The sequence below is a fragment of the Triticum aestivum genome, chromosome 6D, assembly GCF_018294505.1.
Source record: "Triticum aestivum cultivar Chinese Spring chromosome 6D, IWGSC CS RefSeq v2.1, whole genome shotgun sequence".
NCBI lineage: Eukaryota > Viridiplantae > Streptophyta > Magnoliopsida > Poales > Poaceae > Triticum > Triticum aestivum.
This window is the reverse complement of record NC_057811.1, coordinates 182,576,524-182,595,436: the sequence shown is the minus strand read 5'-3', so window position 1 is coordinate 182,595,436 and position 18,913 is coordinate 182,576,524. Positions and strand designations below refer to the sequence as shown.

Genomic DNA, 18,913 nt, shown 5'->3' with positions numbered 1-18,913 from the left:
TGAAGGTAAAGGGAGGATTTTGGAGGGAGCAAACGCAATGTAGACACGGAGATTTTTGGCATGGTTCTGATAGGTGGTGCTATCGTACATCCACGTTGATGGAGACTTCAACCCACGAAGGTAACGGCTGTGCGAGTCCACGGAGGGCTCCACCCATGAAGGGTCCACAAAGAAGCAACCTTGTCTATCCCACCATGGCCATCGCCCACGAAGGACTTGCCTCACTAGGGTAGATCTTCACGAAGTAGGCGATCTCCTTGCCCGTACAAACTCCTTGGTTCAACTCCACAATCTTGACGGAGGCTCCCAAGTGACACCTAACCAATCTAGGAGACACCACTCTCCAAAAGGTAATAGATGGTGTGTTGATGATGAACTCCTTGCTCTTGTGCTTCAAATGATAGTCTCCCCAGTACTCAACTCTCTCTCACGGATTTGGATTTGGTGAAAAGAAGATTTGAGTGGAAAGCAACTTGGGGAAGGCTAGAGATCAAGATTTATGTGGTTGGAATGGAATATCTTGGTCTCAACACATGAGTAGGTGGTTCTCTCTCAGAAAACGTATGCTGGAAGTATAGGCACATTCCGATGGCTCTCTCCACGAAGAAGAGTAGGTGGAGGGGTATATATAGCCTCCACACAAAATTTAACGGTTACAAACAATTTACCAAACTCGGTGGGACCAAATCATATAACTCGGTCAGACCGATTTAGTTCAAAATGTGAACGTTAGGCTTTTCGGTGGGACCGACACTGTTACGCGTCGGTGCTAAACAAACGGTTTTTAACCCCTTTCCGCGACGGCATTTGGAACCGTCGCCAAGTGAGTGCGGGAGATAGGGGGGGTCCTTCCCACACGACCCAGAAACCGTCGGGGATATGCCCTCCTGGAACACACGCTCGGCAAAATGAGGTCGTGTGCGACCGACGAGCGCTCAAATACGGAAATACGAACAATAGAGCTAAAAAATACAATTATACCACAGCCAGTCCTCGCTAAATGTTTCCGTTCGTATGTACATCCTACATAGTCGCTCCAAGGAAAACGTTTCCGTTCATAGGTACATCACACACAATTTTTCCCGTTAAATCGTTTGTGATAGCATTGCCATTGCACACGATATTAATAATTTTATCATTTGCGTTATTGAATGCATCGCACACGGTGCGTAGAAGAAACTGTGTGGCAAAGGTTGTCCATCACACACACTTTTTATGTGGTAAACGTTTGCGCAAGGTGGCCTAACGCAAACAGTTTTCAAGAGAAAGTCGTGTGTGTAGTGGAGATTGATCGCACACGTAGTGGATCCTAGAAATGTTTCTGATCTCCACGTATATTGCAGACGTTTCGCTTTCGCAAACCGTGTGCAGTGTTATCCCTAATTAATCCAATTAATCCCTAATTTAAAAATCACATGTTTTGAATTTGAAAGTAGGCAATCACTTATTTCATATCCAACCATGTTTCTTACAAATATAGGTTCAACCACGAATCCATAATTCGAGGCACAGGTACATATATTGAAGAACTACAGAAGCACCAAGTAAAGAATGATGAACCACAGTTGTACTAAAGACTGTAAAGAGAGAGGCGAAAGACATTCTGGTTGCTGGAGAAGGTGAAGCGGAATGCCCATATTGTACCCTCCTCCATGCGTAATGCGCGCACGACTCTAGGCCAACCCCTTGTGATGGCTGCCCGTCCATCCTTCATTGTCTTCATTAGGACTTCTCGATGCTCATTGTAGTCTGGATGAAATACTTTAACCTTCATTGTGTGTCCACCAATCATGTACTTTGTGAGGTAATCTTGAGTGAACTGCTTCGGGAACCACTGGGAACGAAAAAGATTCAGACATTGTTGTCTAACAACTCATTATGGGCAGTAAAAAGAGAAGGTTGCACAGTTTGGAGTTACCATCCTACAGCTCACTATTGTGTTGGATAGAGCATAAACAAATAATTTGCTTGCCACTATTCGTATCTTTTTGCTAATAATCCTTATCAGTTTCCTCACTTGATGCTTGTTCATCAATATCTCATTGTCCCATACGCAAAAAGGGTCGATGCGTGGATCCTTGCCAAGGGCATATGTACCTACAAGCAACAAGTCAATATTAGAAGCTAACTAGTGTCCAAGCCTGGATCTATATGCACTACATTATGGAACAACTGGGGGAGTACAAGCCGAGGGATGAAGCTAACCTCGGCGGAAAATGGTGGCCACTCCCGTTGTTGTCCTGCATAAGTAGTGAAAAGGCATGATAAGTACAACAATCTTAACATCAAACAAATATAGCAAAGGTAAACAACATCATCTCCAAATGATAGCTTGAATGTGTTGGTTTCAGCATGCTGTTAAAGCAGATATAAAATGGAAGGCAATGTTACCGACAGCAGGCTTAAGAGCCATCAAATATTGCAATTCAAACTGGTATTGTTGAAAATGAATAGAACGTAGGTAATGCTTAAACATCACACTGGATAAATGTGTAAAACTGAAATAAAGCGCATGTGTTAACTACACCAAGAATAACTGGAACCAAATATAGCCGTTCAAACTGGTATTGATGTAGTCGAGCAGCACAGTTCCGACTTGCACATAATGAACAACACATTGTGAATGACTAAAATAAACAAGGCATAAATGACCAGTATAACAACCAAATATATATAGCCATTGAAGACTGGACAAAGTCTCACTACAACCAACCTAACAAGCAAATACAGATAAACGGGGAATATGCTTGAAAACTGGACAAATGCTCACTGCAACCAACCTAACAAGCAGATAGAGATAAACAAGGCATCTGCTTGATAACTGGACAAATGCTAAAAAAAGCAACCTAACAACCAAATACAGATAAACAAGGCATCTGCTTGATAACTGGACAAATGCTAAAAAAAGCAACCTGACAACCAAATACAGATAAACTAGGCATCTGCTTGATAACTGGACAAATACTCACTGCAACCAAACTAAGAACCAAATACAAATAAACAAGGCATCTGCTCGATAACTGAAAAAATGCTCACTCCAACCAACCTAACAACCAAATACAGATAAACAAGGCATCTACTCACTATAAACAACCAAATATAGCCATTCGTGAAACTGAAGTGGACAATTCATACTTAAACATCACATAGACCTATTGAACAATACATTTTTGCACAACTGAAATAATTAAATACGGCACAGTTAAAGCACCGTACGACAAATGCTACTACAACAAAGGGTACGGGTTGGCAAGCTAGAAAAGGTAAGATTTGCTGATAGAATGTTGCCTCACATTTCATGGACGGGATTCTTCCAGTTGGAAGAGCACATACCCATGGTGCGCTCTCTGATGTCACAGATGGGCTATTTCACCTTGGAAGAACCTTCTTGGGTGCCCTCCTCGTGGTTGTGGTTGATGAGATCTGACTTGGCAATTGAGGATCCCAAGCCGCCGTTGTAGAATGTGTCCTTCAGAAGTGACAAAATGGGTTAGATGGCGTATAAAGCTCACAAATCCTTGACCGCTTGGTGGAGGAGATCAGCGGCAGGGCCGTCGAAGAGATCGATGGCGGTTGAACCACAGGGGTTGGGGATGGACCACTTAACCTGTGACATGGCCCGCGTGAAGCCGTCGGTGTGGACGAGCTTGATGTCATAGCCAGCTTTCCCGAGATACAGTAATATGCTAGCCCGCTGACATGAAGCCTTCCGCATGGCAACGTAGTCAACATCTTTGCCGGCTTCCATGGCGACGTGTTGCTCCGGGATCGACAGGTCGGGGCGAACGGCGGCCACCTCGCCAACGTCCGCCGGAGAGGCCATGATAAACCTCTCCTTGACCGAACGCTCGTCGGGCTCCCCGGGATACGTGGCCGAGCTTAGGCTGCGACATTCTGGAGCAAGGGATGTGGATCTGGCCTCATCTAAAAACTCAGGGGAGTGGGGCGACGGTATGGTAATCGCTGGGTAACCTGAACTTTATTATCTAAGCTAGGAGGAACAGGCAGACCGGCAGGGTTGGCGGTGGCGCCGGCGGCGGCCACGAGCTAGGGTTCGAGGGGTGGAGGGGGGTGGGGGACTGTGGAGGGGGGTGGTGTTTGAGGATACGCCGCGGCTACTGAAAATTTTAGTAATGGTGGGTGGAGATGGTGGTGGACGAGGGAGGGCGACGGTTCAAATGCCTCGGCTGCTAAAATTTTACTATAAGGTCGGTGCTGGAGGAGTGTGGGCGACGGTTGAAGTACGACGGCTACTAAAATTTGGGTAAAGGAATGGATGCGGGGCGGGAGTGCCCAAGATCGCGCACAGTCCAATAACAATATGCGTGTATGATAATAAGGAAAAGTGGCGCGGATCCGCCAATTTTTGCAACGCTCAAGGCGGGTAGTTTGTTTTTTATATTTCTAGCTAGCTGGTCTATCGCACATGGTTTGTCCTAATTTCCAAATTAACTTACCACCTTTAGCTTGCACATGTGGTGGTTTTACAGCACACTTGCATCGCACACGGTTAAGCCAGTACCTCCACCCTTTGCTCGCGCTTGCGCGGTCGTGGTGATTTCAGCGCACTTGCATCGCACACGGTTGAGCCAGTACCTCCACCCTTTGCTCGCGCTTGCGTGGTCATGGTGATTTCAGTGCACTTGCATCGCACACGGTTGAGCCAGTACCTCCACCTTAATTTGCTCGTGCTTGCGCGGTCGTGGTGATTTCAGCACACTGGCATCACACACGGTTGAGCCAGTACCTCCATCCTTTGCTCATGGTTGCGCGGTCGTGGTGATTTCAGCACACTTGCATCGCACATGGTTGAGCCAGGTCGTGGTGATTTCAGCGCACTTGCATCGCACACGGTTGAGCCAGTACCTCCACCTAAATTTGCTCGTGCTTGCGCGGTCGTGCTGATTTCAGCGCACTTGCATCGCACACGGTTGAGCCAGTACCTCCACCTTAATTTGTTCGCGCTTGCGTGGTCGTGGTGATTCACATCGCACTTGTATCGCACACGGTTAAGATATTATACCCCGTGTCTGTTGAGGGTCATCAGAGTCTTTGCAGCAAAAAATAACGTTAGAGAGGGTCAAAAGACAGCCACACCAGCATGTGGCCCAAATATATATGAGTGAAAAGGGTGGTCTGTGATGTTCAAAATTCCAACGCACAACTTTGACCCCGCGGGCCCACGGTTGGGCGCGGCGCTGAAGATCGATGAGAGGGGCCATAAGTCAAGAACTACCTGGAAGTGGCCAAATATATGTATGAATATTGGGGATGTTTAAAACTTTAAATACACAATGCATAACTTTGGTGGCACCTGCCTCACAAACCCGAAAGCACCCTAACAACCACCTAGCTAGGATATATATAATGACATAATGACGTACCTAGCTAGGATGCTTGGCCCACCACCTCCCACTTCGTGTCAGCGGGGCGGATGCACGTAATGATCGATACTTTGGTTATACATGCATGTCGCCATGACCTACCATAAGACGGACCAATGAATCTTTTGTTTGGTCAAATGATAGTTGTTGTTGTCGTTAAACCGCTTGGGCCAATAGATTGAACCATCATAAAAATCGCACGAGAGGGACCACAAAACTGGCACCTCTTGCATGCGGCCCAAAATGATGTACGTTGGGAAGGGGTGATGTGTGTTTTCAATATAGAATAATGTACAATTTAGATGTGGTGCCTACCTCTCGATACAGACAACAACCATGAAGGCAAGGTAGTTAAGGACGAGATACGTACGCAGGGTTTGATGTAGGTCGAACCCAGCTATCCGAGCATCTGGGAGGGAATCCTGACAACGCATGAGCTCGAGCTTTGGTTGACCGACATTTGACGGTGACCGGCCCTAACACGAACTAGGAGGAATCCATTCATGGCCAACACATACCCCTCATTATCGGTCAAAGGGATGATATATATACACTCGGGGAGCCCACAGATATCCGTGTCGTCACAAAAAACCGCACAAGGGAGACGTGGTCGATCAGAAGACCCCGTATACACTGCATGCGACCCGAAAATATGTATGGGTACGATGGTGTATAATGTGTTTAAATCCTAAATGCACAACTTCGATGGGCCACGCCAAGTACATTACAAACCGAACACCGTACCCAACTCCAAGCCTGCTTCAATACCTATGATGTCAGTTTCCTAACTTCGAGGCGGCGGCGGGGGGGGGGGGGTCGTCCCACGCATGCGCTCAAACTTTATTTTGTCTAGCATGGGACACATCTATATATATATCTATACATCTATACACCTATATAGTGTGCGAATAACTTTGAAAGTTGCTCGTTGGATGAAGCCAATCAGACGGTACAGAGATGGAAAATCCGAGCACTACTGGCCATTGATATCATCTACATTCTACCAGATTCTGCCACATGTACAATCTAGAAGACTCCATGGTTGAACTTAAGCATAATGCACACACCTCAAAACATAAGCACTTCTCCTTTGTTCTCTAGAATCTTCCATATCTTAATTGCCCAAACCTTTTTTTCTCAATGAATTGTCACTTTTTGTTTTTACCTTTACAATGCATAATTCCATGAATCTTAAAATAGTTTTTTTATCAAACTAATTGATTTTGGATGAGATGAACTATAAGAATTAAACGAACATCTACATCATGCATATCTGGGAGAAGAGCGGGAAACCGATGAGAGGAGTGGCGAGAAACGGTAGCATGTTTTGAATGAAAACCTAGTAGAGAAGGAAGCGTGAGCTACACGACGCATGCGCACAGTGCTTACCCATGTACTGCATGTGCTATCGAAAGGGCTCAGGGTTGTCGTTCGATCTGGGAGCATCCAACGATGCACACGTATGATCCGTGGGGTTTGGGTTCTGGCCAACCAGAACGCACAACTCAGATCGCGCGCGCAGCGGGGGGGGGATATCATATGGAAACCAACATTCGGTGGAAACCGGTGAAAACCACGAGAAAAAGATGTTTTGGAGTTTCAAAAATATGCTGGATCTTAAGAGGATGATGTTTTATTGCCACACAAAATTTCAAGTTGAAACACATTACGAGATGTGAGCTATGAAAAAGACAAAATTAGTGTTGAATAGTGCCAAATAGTAATGTCACTATTCAGGGCAGAATTTGTCTTTTTCATAGCTCACATCTCGTAATGTTTTCAACTTGAAATTTTGTGTCGCAATAAAACATCACCTTCTTAACATCCCACATTTTTTCAGATTTTTATGAAACTTTAAAACATGGTTTCCACGAAGTTTTCATTGAATACCGGCTTTCGTGAGTGAACCGTGTGCTATTTGAAAACATTTCGTGAGAAGAATCTCGGTTTTTAAATCCCCGTAAATGCAAAACTAAGCTGAAAATCGTGAAACCTGCCATGGTGTCACGACATCGCACTTATATGTTGAGGAATTTTTTCGTCCATTGTGGTGCAAGTTTTATTACAAGCCTCTTACAAATCGGAGCTTCTCTCAAAGAAGCCTCGTGGTTCCGATAGGGAAACGTGTCCCCCTTGTGGGTGAAATGTAATCGCTGCCACTTTTCCCCTTGTATTTTCTTCTACGGGCAACATAGAACGACAGGATATTCATGCTGAAATTTAAGCTTATTCTGGGTTCGTTTGGCCTTTTTATACACTAACTGAGTTTCCTAGGCATTTAATGTCCATAATTCAAATCTGAACTACAAATACATGCTCCACTTCACCAAAATGGATAGAAAAATTATATTGTGTCCTTGGGTGCATGTTTAGGTCCCATGCCAGGAATGGGAACGAATTACAACCGTACCGGTGTCATGGCTCGTCCTCAAACATTTCGAATCTCGATTTTTAAGTCCCCATAAATCCTAAACTCATCAGAAAGTCATCAAAGGTGGCATGGTGTCAGGTCATGCCACATATATGTCGTGGTAAAAACATTATCCAATTTGGGCCAAGCTTTATTACAAACCTCTTACAAAAACTGTAGCTTCTCTCAAAGAAGCCTCATGGTTCTGATAGGGAAACGTGTGCCCCTTGTGGGCGAAACGTAATCATTGCCTCTTTTCGCCTTGTATTTTCTTCCACGGGAAACATGGAACGACATGATATCCGTGCTAAAATTTAAACTTATTCAGGGTTCGTTTGGCCTTTTTATACACTAATTGAGTTTCCTAGGCATTTAATGTCCATAATTCAAATCTGAACTACAAATACATGCTCCAGTTCACCAAAATGGCTAGAAAAATTATACATGTGTCCTTGGGTGCATGTTTAGGTCTCATGCCAGGAATGGGAACGAATTACAACCGTACCGGTGTCCTGGCTCGTCCTCAAACATTTCGAATCTCAGTTTTTAAGTCCCCATAAATCCTAAACTCACCAGAAAGTCATCAAAGGTTGCATGGTGTCACGTCATGGCACATATATGTCGTGGTAAAATCATTGCCAATTTGGGCCAAACTTTATTACAAACCTCTTACAAACCGGAGCCTGTTGCAAGAACCCTCGTGGTTTCGATAGGGAAATGTGTCCCCTTGTGGGCCAAACGATAATCACTCCCTCTTCTAGCCTCGTATTTTCTTCTACACGCGACACGGAACAACTAGAGATTCGCGCTGAACTTTGAATTATTCCGGGTTCGTTTGACCTTTTTTATTCATTAATTGAGTTTTCTAGGCATTTAATGCCCATCATTCAAATCCGGATTACAAATACATGCTCCAGTGCACCAAAATGGCTAGAAAAAACGTACATGTTTCCTTGGGATGCATGTTTAGGTCCCATGGAACGAATGGGAATGAATTCAACCGTCTCGCCATCCTGGCTTGGCCACAAACATTGCGAATCTCAGTTTTAAAATGTCTGTAAATCCAAAACTCACCAGGAAATCATGAAACTTGGCATGGTGTCACTACATGGTACATATAATTTTCCAATTTGGGCGAAGCTATATTACAAGCCTTTTACAAACCGGAGGCTGTCGCAACCCTCGTGGTTCCGGTAGGGAAACATGCCCCTCTTGTGGGCGAAACGATAATCGCTGTCGCTTCTCGCCTTGAACTTTGTTTTCTACAGGCAACATAGAATAACAGGAGTGTCGGGTTGAAATTTGAAACTGTTTAGGGTTCGTTTGGCCATTGTATATATATTACTAATCACTAAGTTTTGTATGCATTTAATGTAGTCCATAATTCAAATTTGAACTACAACCACATGCTCCAGTGAAGCAAAATGGGTGGGAAATCGTACATGTGTCATTGGGTGCATGTTTAGGTCTTGTTTAAGGAATGAGAATGAATTACAAACTTGTCATCGTCCTGAAACAATGAGAATCTCGGTTTTTAAATCCCAGTAAATCAAAAAAGTCACCCAAAAAACATGAAACTTGGCACGGTTTCATGACATGGTACATATATGCCGTGGTAAAAAATCGTCCAGTTTGAGAAGAGGCGCACACATTAGTAGCCAACGAAGTCCTTTTTGAAACAAAAAGCTGACACATTAATATCGCAAACGGTTGTATTATATTTACCATGTCGAAATTTAACCACTCGGCGGCGTGCGTGCAGCTGTTTGATTAGACGGGACTAGCGAGAGAAGTCCGCCGTGCTGGCTCGACGAGATGCGTGCGAGCAGTCTGCCGCGCAGGCTCGACGAGACGCGTGCATCCTGTCCACCTCGCAGGCTTGACTGGACACGTGCGAGCAGCAAGGCCGCCCATGCTCACCTGGAAGCAAGCTCTTTGACCTCCATGCACCAGCCGCCGCCCGCCTCGCTCACAACTTCTCCATTGATGGGTTAATTAAAGCACCTGGACGGAGGGTGTTTGCTTGTGATCCCATGGCAACATTTGCTTTGTTCGTGTTTTCAACTCATATTCTGCCCTAATTTAAATTGCCACATAGGGCAACGGATAATACGACCACAAATAAAATGGCAACGTATAATACGACAACAAATTTACAATGGCGCAGATAATAATTGTCTTACATATTCCGGATAATTTAAAATGCCACATGCGGCAAAGCCCCGAAGACACGGGGGCAAGAGAAGAAGGAAATTGCAGACAACGATCTGGGTCGCTACTGTCTCTACTCGTCGATGGATTGTCGGGCAGCGAAATCCTCCAGCTCCTTCTTCAACTCCCCACGACTTTGCTTGAAAGCAGCCACGGATTCCTCCACCTCCTGCTCGTGCTCGATCCGGAGTTTCCTCAAGCCACCCATCAGTTCCTCGACGACTGACTTCAGCGTCATCTCTGAGGCACTGCTCTGCTCATGCAGCATCTTCCAGCCGGCGGCCTCCTCCTCCTTCTCGGCAACCTACTTGAGGAGCTTTGCATTGTCACCCATGAGTTGCTCGACGAGGCCGGTCACCTTGTCAACCGAGGCATCGCTGATCTTGAGCAGCTTCCTCAAGCCGTCGACCAGCTCCTGCTGCGTAGTGATGCCAGCGAGAATGTCGTCGTCGCCGGCGAAGGACTTCAGGAACGCCGGCTCGTCGCGATGGCCGACGCCGCGAATGCGCTTGTGAGAGCCCTCGCGTGTCCGTGAGAGCTTGTTCGAGGGCTCCGCGGCGCGCCGGGACATCTCTGTTGCGGCTGCGGCTTCGCGGCGGGACCTCTCTAGTGCTTCCGCGGCCTTGGTCTTTGCTGCCTGGTTATATGTCCACCCTAAACTCCTCCTACCGGTCATGGCGGAACGACCTGACAGAAAAAACCAGTTTTGTGGGTGATGAGGAGAGGAACTGTGAAGTAATTTTCGAGTGGGTAGTTTTTATAGCCCGGTGCTAATTGTGAACACATAATAGTTTGATAGGTGTAAACATATTTGTAATTACTTATTGCGTTGTAATCAGCAATTGACGAGAAACAAGGTCAAAATTTATTGATGGCAGAAGGTTGACCACGTGGTTGCTCGCCGTTGAGGCGGCCGCGGTGCGCTCCGCTCTGGCGTCCCTGCGCGCGCTCTGCTCACCGTTGAGGCAAAGTTACAATGGCAACGGTGAATAATTCTTAATAATTGTCTTACATATTCAGGATAATTTAAAATGCCAAATGCGGCAAGGCCCAGAACACTCACGACCTACATATGCATAAAATTATAATAAAATATAAGCTAAAAGGCTGAGCTGGCTGCCTTCCGACGATGGTCTTCTCAGACTCCATGATCAGCATAGCACCCTTGCGGCCGTTCACTTCGAGTGTCCCGACCAGCCTCCGCCTACGGAGCTGCTGGCGTTGGGAGGCTCTTGGGGCTGCTGGGTCTCTTCCAGAAGAGCTTGACAACATGCAATCGCGCGCATGACAACTCCGGGGAACCGCTCCATTTCCATGTCTCTGGCCTGGTAGCAAATTCCGTCGATCACCCGCATCTTCAAGATATCATGTTGGTGATGTTCTACTTCGACGGGGACGTCAACTCCGCCAAGGATGCGCTCGAGCCTAGCCACCACATCATTGGGATCGAGGTTGACATGGCCGCCGCGGGCAATGATGAAGCTGCATGCTGCCTTTGTCTTGATTGAATCGCAGAGGTCCTCTACCCATTCCTTGCGGGGCATCAGGCTCTCGATGAGCACTGGTGACGGCGGTTCTTCGGGTGGGTCGTCGATCATGCCACCGACATGTCAACTCGGTGGGACCGATTTCATTAGGGTTAGGGCATAACGTAATCTCGGTGAGACCGATCACATAAACTCGGTAGGACCGATTTTTCTAATAGGCACACAGAGAGTTGGTCAGGCAAACTCGGTGGGACCGAATCTCTCATTTCGGTAAGATCGAAACGTTACGAAAGGGAAACAGAGAGTTTGCATTGTGAACTCAGTGGGACCGATCACTCATCTCGGTTGGGCCTAAACGTTACGAAGGGAAACAAAGAGTTTGCAATCCCATCTGGATGAGACCGAGATCCCTATTGGTGAGACCGAAATGACTAGGGTTTCTGGCAGTGGCTATGTCAAATGAACTCGGTGGCGCCGGATAGATCAAATTGGTAGGGCCGAGTTTGACTTTTGGTTTGGGACATATGTGGATATGAGAAAGTGGTTGAGGGCTTTTGGAGCATATCACTAAGCATTTTGAGCAAGCAAACCATTAAGCAACACCTCATCCCCTTTTAATAGTATTGGCTTTTCCTATAGACTCAATGTGATCTTGGATCACTAAAATGAAAATGTAGAGTCTTGAGCTTGAGCCAATATGTGTCCTTAGCATTTTGAGGGGTCCACGTTCCTAATCCATGCCATGCCAATCATTGAACTTTCTGAAATGATCATCTTGAAATAGCATTAGTTCAATGAGCTATATGTTGTTAGGAATTACCAAAACCACCGAGGGATAGTTGCACTTTCAACCTTCGATACGTAGTATATGGGTTTTTGGAGTGGGAATTTATGTCCCTCTTCCTCTCGTTTAACGACGAGTACTGCGCTCACCACCTGGTGAGTTGTAGATATGTACAGTAGCATGGGTTCACCGATGTTAGGTGCGGCAAGGATTGGGTTGTTTGCTAGCAGAGTTTTTATTTCTTCCAGCCCGGCTGTTGCCGCGTATGTCCACTCAAAGTGGTTTGTACGTCGAAGCAAGCGATATAGCGGCAGGGCCTTCTCTCCTAATCTGGAGATGAAACGGCAGCTAGTTTTTGGACCTGCTTTAGGTCGGTTGGTATTGCCAACTATGACAAGGCTTGGATTTTGGCCGGATTTGCTTCGATTCCTCTATTGGAAACAATGAACCCGAGCAGCTTTTCGGCCGAAACGCCGAAAACGCATTTTTTCGGATTGAGCTGTATGTCATAAGTTCGAATGTTTTCAAATGTAAGACGTAAGTCGCCCACCAATGATTCGACATGTTTAGTTTTGATGACTACATCATCTACATATGCCTCCACCGTCTTGCCAATTTGTTTTTCCAGGCATGTTTGAATAATGCGTTGGTAAGTGGCGCCGGCGTTTTTGAGTCCAAAAGACGTAGTGTTAAAGCAGAAAGGCCCGTACGGAGTGATGAATGCCGTTGTGGCCTGATCGGATTCCTTCATCTTAATCTGATGATATCCGGAGTATGCATCGAGGAAACATAGTGAATCGTGTCCTGCAGTTGCATTGATGATTTGGTCAATGCGGGGCAGTGGGAAGGGGTCCTTAGAGCAGGCCTTATTGAGGTATTTGAAATCGACACAAAGGCGCCAGGATTTGTCCTTTTTTGGTACCATGACCAGGTTTGCTAGCCAATTCGGGGGGTTTATCTCTCTAACTGTAGGATCGAAAGTATGTCTAGAGGGGGGGGGTGATTAGACTACTTGGCCAAATAAAAATCTATCATTTTCCCAATTTTAAGTCTTGCAGATTTTAGCAACTTAACACAAGTCAAACAATCAACCTACACATGCAAGTCTAAGAGTATAGCAGCGGAATGTAAAAACATTGCACATGAAGGTAACGGGAGGAGTTTGGAGGGAGCAAACACAATGTAGACGCGGAGATTTTTTCCGTGGTTCCGATAGGTGGTGCTATCGTACATCCACGTTGATGGAGACTTCAACCCACGAAGGGTAACGGTCGCGTGAGTCTACGGAGGGCTCCACCCACGAAGGGTCCACGAAGAAGCAACCTTGTCTACCACACCATGGCCATCGCCCACGAAGGACTTGTCTCAATAGGGTAGATCTTCACGAAGTAGGCGATGTTCTTGTCTGTACAAACTCCTTGGTTCAACTCCACAATCTTGACGGAGGCTCCCAAGTGACACCTAACCAATCTAGGAGACACCACTGTCCAAAAGGTAATAGATGGTGTGTTGATGATGAACTCCTTGCTCTTGTGCTTCAAATGATAGTCTCCCCAACACTCAACTCTCTCTCACATATTTGAATTTGGTGGAAAGATGATTTGAGTGGAAAACAAATTGGGGAAGACTAGAGATCAAGATTCTTGTGGTTGGAATGGAATATCTTGGTCTCAACACATGAGTAGATGGTTCTCTCTCTCAGAAAATGTATGCTGAAAGTGTAGCCACGTCACTACGCCAACGACACTGCATTCCCTACAGACGTGTGTTGAGAAAAGTTAATATTGCCGACTAACAATTAGTTGGAAAATGTTGTGACAGATAGTTGGTTGGGAAAAACCGTAAACAATGGCAGACCATCGGACGGGAATATCAGCACATTTAATGTCGAACTGTGGGTCAGGAAAGCTCCCATGCACGTCTATTCGTTGGTCCGGAAATAACCCCGACCAACGGTCTGTGCCAAATGGGCCTGCGCGCGCGTAGAGAAAAATTAGCGTTGGCCCAGGCCCACGAAAGTCCCCCCCAACGCATAAGGCACCACTCGCGCGGAGCCAAATCCCTAATTCCCCTTTCCCATTCCCCACTCGCGCCGCCCTGGGCTCTCCGCCGCCGCCGCGCCATTGTGCTGCACCCGCGCGACCCTACTGGACTGCCGCCCCACACCGCCTGCCCCCATGCGCTCGACCCCTCTCGTCTGCACCGGCGCACTCCCCTGACCACAAGAACTTTGGCGTCGTCACCGTCATGGCATGCGGCCGGCAGATCCCGGGGAGACGGGATTCAACCTGCGGCAGAGGGCTGTTGCCCTGTACTAGAAGACTGCGCCGGCCGTGGTGAAGTACTCCATGGAGGCGCTGCTGCTCGTGGTGTCCAACCCCGTTGACGTCCTCGCCGGCCTCGCCTTCAAGATTTCAGAGTTGGGTTCCAGGCGAGCGGCGTCATCTGCTCCGGTACCGACCTCGACGCCTCCTGGTTTTGGTTCCTCATCAACGACCCCCCGCCATCAACGCACAGGACGTGCAGGTAGCTTACTAGACCCGAATCCATCCATGAATCCATTGGCCTATTGCTCTCCCGATAAAAATTTCTCAGGTTCATAGAAATACTTTACGAGTATTTGTTTTTTTTTTCGGAAGTCTAACTTGTTACTAATTTGGTCGATGGTTTCCACAAGAAGGGAGCATATGTAACAGGCCTTCCAGATACTCTTCATGTTACTGATTTTCTCATAGAAAATTCTTCATTGCCATATATATTTTTCGTTGACATATCATTAAGCATCAGTTCTGTATTTTGATTCTTTTTCTCGATTATAGAAGGTGTTATATGTCCAGCCTACACTCATGTTTAATTTCCGCATAGTTTGCTTCCTTATTTCCTTTCCCATGTAATTATTAAGTAGTTATTCTACATTCTGCGCAGTTCCAATCAGATTCAAGGCAGCAGTTATATCGTTGAATAGTTGTTGCAATTTCTGCTACATATATATGTAGATTTGTGAAAGTATTTCTAAACATGTTACCAGGTTTAATGGAAGAAATCCAACAAATGAAATAGCAATAATGTTAGGTAAGGTGTGGGGGTGTCCTGCCTCCTATGTTCAATTTACACTCTTCCAGTTTCCTCACATAATAAATCTAAATTAAATGAAGTCGATATATTACACATATAAATCTAAATTAAATGAAGTCGATATATTACCAGGTTTAATGTAGTTTTCACATATAAATCTTCTGGACCAAATGATCTCCGTGTTATGAATATTGATCCGCAATAGCATGTCCTTAATCAAAATTCCATGTATATTAAATGATGGAAGTAGCAGAATCTTCGTCGCAGTGTTTTATAGTTTCATTTATCAGAGAGACAATGCTGCTTGAAAGTATTCTAACTTCACCGAGAGTGAATGAATTTTAACCAGGAGTGTTGTGCTGCAGGATTCCCAGCCCACCCCAGCATCCCCTTCAACCCGGAACCAGTTTACTGTTGCGCCTCTGCAACCTTACAGGTCGCCACAGTCTGTGCAACAGCTAGCAGCAGGGCCCATTGTCGTTGCCGTGCATCCCAGGTTCATCTGCTTGCTGCTGTTGCCATCGCTGAAACCAACCAGGAGTTAGTGGCTTCAAAGCACCAAAGTATAATAATCTTTCTTCTTCATAGGTCATCACTTCCTAATCCTAGTTCAGTTCACTACATAATCCTAGTTCACTTCATAGGTCATCACTTCATAATCCTAGTTCAGTTCACTTCGTTATTCCTTTTATTTCAGTATAATGGGGCATCATATTATTAAATATTTTTTGTTCTCTATACACCGAATGAAAACTAGGTATTTGGAGGTTTTGTTCTCTGTTTTGCATAACTGACATGCAATTTGTTCCACGCCTTTTCTTTTCTGGAAGCAACAAAGATATATCATATACTAGGGTGTTACCCACTATTACTCTCAAGAGAGTCGAGATTAGGACATCAGCTTGTTAGAACTCTATCAATGATGTTGTATTATGATGCAGTCTACTAATCAATGATGCTGTATTATCAAGAAATTTGTTGTACTAGTACATTATTCCATGATGCAGTCTGCTAGTATAGCTTACAGCAAAATATTTTAAACCAGGTTGGTCGGACAATCTGGTGCTTATCTGCTGGGATTTTGAATTGAATATGTGTGGAATTTCTGGTAGCTATGTGGATCTATTGGCTCCGAAAACTGATACCCCAGTGTCTACAATTTGTGGCCATGTAGGGTATGATATAAATCTCAGATTTTCTTGTTTAATTAGTCACAATTGTTAGTTTGTTAATGGCTTCATGTATGCAGCTCAAGCGTCTCTCCTTCATCATGTAAAATGTCAACTTGAAAATCGTCTAGGCAGAAGGGTACATCCCCAAGAGGCCCAATTGCAGGTACAGATAATAAACACAACTTTGTAACTTTCTAAGCAACACACAAGTAGAAAATTGTTGTATGCAGAAGTGAGGCTAGACATGCTTGCTATTACTTATTTCAAGCTTGAGCTTTTAGTTTCTGATGATGTGACCACACGCTTGTGTTTTTTGTGTATATTAATCTGACGGAACTATATGCCGCCAATGATGGATGGCTTGGATGCAGTACTTTAACCTAAAATTTAACCTGAAGAGCATCTTATTTGTGCCCTGTTTCCAGAATATTTTAAATATCTGAATGTTATGACAAATGAAATCAAACTATTTCTTGTACCATTGGTGGTTTAATGTTTCCATTGTTCCCATTGGGGTGGCCTCATAGTTTTCCGAGCAAGAAATACGATCTGGAGAAGCAAATGTCAAGTTCGTCTGTTCGTACCGAAGTTGTAAAAGTAACTAGAAGTGATCATTTTTTCTGGGCACTAGCTCTCTTCTAGTAGAACACAATCTATACTGCTGGTTTTTCATGTTTGTTGGCAGTTAGACAATTATAACTATATATTTAGTTCAAATTATGGAAACCTAGCTAAAATTTCCAATCCATGTAGACACCTAAAATTATTGTGAACATAGACCAAATATTGACCTGACGTGCGCTAACAACAAGCAAACAAACTGTTTGATTTGTGTCTTGTTGCACACCGGTCAAAATTTAACCACTACTATGTTCAATCCATATATTGAGCTAGGTGTTATCCCTTTGCCGACACACACACACACACACACACACACACACACATATAGGATTTACTTTGTTTATTGAAAATATTTATATAAACGTATGCTGATACTTTTTATACTTATATTAAGGACCCCTGGGTTCATAGTTACTGTACACCTTCTACTCAATATTTGACAGAGTAATAAAAGATGGTTGATAAATATGTGCTCTGAACCTTGGTTTATTAAGTGGCGGAGCTTTGACAGGGCGAACCTGGGCAGCCCAGGTCATTTATTTAGAAGACGAGCACTCCACCAGGCTGTTTCTCAATGTATCATTTTGGTCTCTTGTAGTAAAAACTTTGGCGATGCTCATGACAGGCAGTGACACTCTGTGGTGGTGTCGAGCGTTGGGGTAGGAAAGCAGAACATCATCAACTCTGCCTCACCTCTTCCACTCGTGCTGTCTGATGGTAATTTTATTTTTATCCTTCCTATTGATGTACTGTAGTGCAGTCCGATTATTTTGATTTTGCTTTTTTATTAGTTCTGACTCATGCTGGGAAAAGTTCTAATTAGGTCGTACGTTTTGCACTAAATGGAAAGGTCAAACTATGTGGTTAAGTAGTATTTTGGTACTTACCTCAAAAGAAGGTTGTATTTTGGTAGTACCCTGTTTTGGAGAAGCTTTTATATGTAATTGGTGTTAGAAATGTATTTTGTAAGTAGATAGGATCAATATGCTTAACATGCTACAAATTGCAACTTGTGGTCGTGCTTTGGTATTTCAAAAACAAAATCATATCATTTTGTAGCCCCCCCCCCCCCCCTTGAAATTTTTGTTCTGATTTTGAAAAATAGGGAACCTAGAAAGGCTAGAGTTTGTGCAATGTATTTTGTAGCCCCCCCTCCAGAAGTGTTCAAGAAGCAGATCAAGAATATTAACTCGGGATTTTTACTTGCAGATGTTCAAGCTGGAGGATGTTCTGCAATGAGATGTGGAATGAAGGCTTTGATGTCAAGTACGAGAATGATGCAAGGATGTTGGTGGAAGGCTGTGAGGATGGGTATGTAGTTACCCACTACAAGGAGCCAAGGCAGATGATGTGCCTCTTAGAAAAATTCTAGTAAACACTAGGAATTTTTGCTCTCAGACAATGAACCATAATGTCTCCTCTATTTCATTAGTTACATAAGTTTACAGGAAACTTGGATGGTCATTGGTTCATAACATATGCACTATTTATATGTGAAAATTAATGGATGTGTGTTATTATTGTTTGGTTCTGATATATTATTCTTGGCCGACATGAATGTTACTGTTATGAATTATGCAACTTGATTGATGTTCTGATGGTAAAGTAAAATCTCCCTATGTGAGGGAAAACGGATGTTGGTTGGCAAAACATTGTCCATCGTCTGGGAAAGGCCCATGAGGCCCAACGGTATGTTGGTTGGGAAAGATTACCCTGTCTGGTAGTCGGTCGGGAAAGGTCCATGGTAGCCCTGTCAGATAGTCGGTCGG

The 18,913-nt window shown here is 44.7% G+C and overlaps 1 protein-coding gene across 9 annotated transcripts; it reads left to right on the top strand.

The window, feature by feature from the left end:
- Window positions 1–14,329: 14,329 nt before the first annotated feature.
- LOC123144399 (uncharacterized) lies at window positions 14,330–18,680 on the top strand. 9 transcript variants are annotated; one of them, XR_006471411.1, is made up of 6 exons: window positions 14,330–14,802; window positions 15,717–15,914; window positions 16,397–16,521; window positions 16,601–16,686; window positions 17,656–17,861; window positions 18,354–18,680. XR_006471411.1 is itself a non-coding variant. In XM_044563522.1 (5 exons), the coding sequence occupies exons 1-4, from the start codon at window positions 14,625–14,627 to the stop codon at window positions 17,774–17,776; spliced, it is 540 nt and encodes a 179-aa protein (XP_044419457.1). In that variant the 5' UTR covers window positions 14,332–14,624; the 3' UTR covers window positions 17,777–17,861; window positions 18,354–18,680. The 9 variants fall into 9 exon arrangements, 1 of the variants encoding a protein (XP_044419457.1); XR_006471412.1 differs by having other exon boundaries at window positions 15,717–15,939; window positions 17,743–17,861; XR_006471413.1 differs by having other exon boundaries at window positions 14,331–14,802; window positions 17,770–17,861.
- Window positions 18,681–18,913: the final 233 nt, after the last annotated feature.

What these genes read in the sequence shown, in the direction of transcription:
- LOC123144399 (XM_044563522.1), top strand. Translation starts at nt 14,625, where the DNA reads ATGGAGGCGCTGCTGCTCGTGGTGTCCAACCCCGTTGACGTCCTCGCC. An exon ending in AGTGGCTTCAAAGCACCAAA is followed by an intron (nt 15,915 to 16,396) that starts GTATAATAATCT and finishes ATTTTAAACCAG; the next exon opens with GTTGGTCGGACAATCTGGTG. An exon ending in ACAATTTGTGGCCATGTAGG is followed by an intron (nt 16,527 to 17,742) that starts GTATGATATAAA and finishes GGTCTCTTGTAG; the next exon opens with TAAAAACTTTGGCGATGCTC.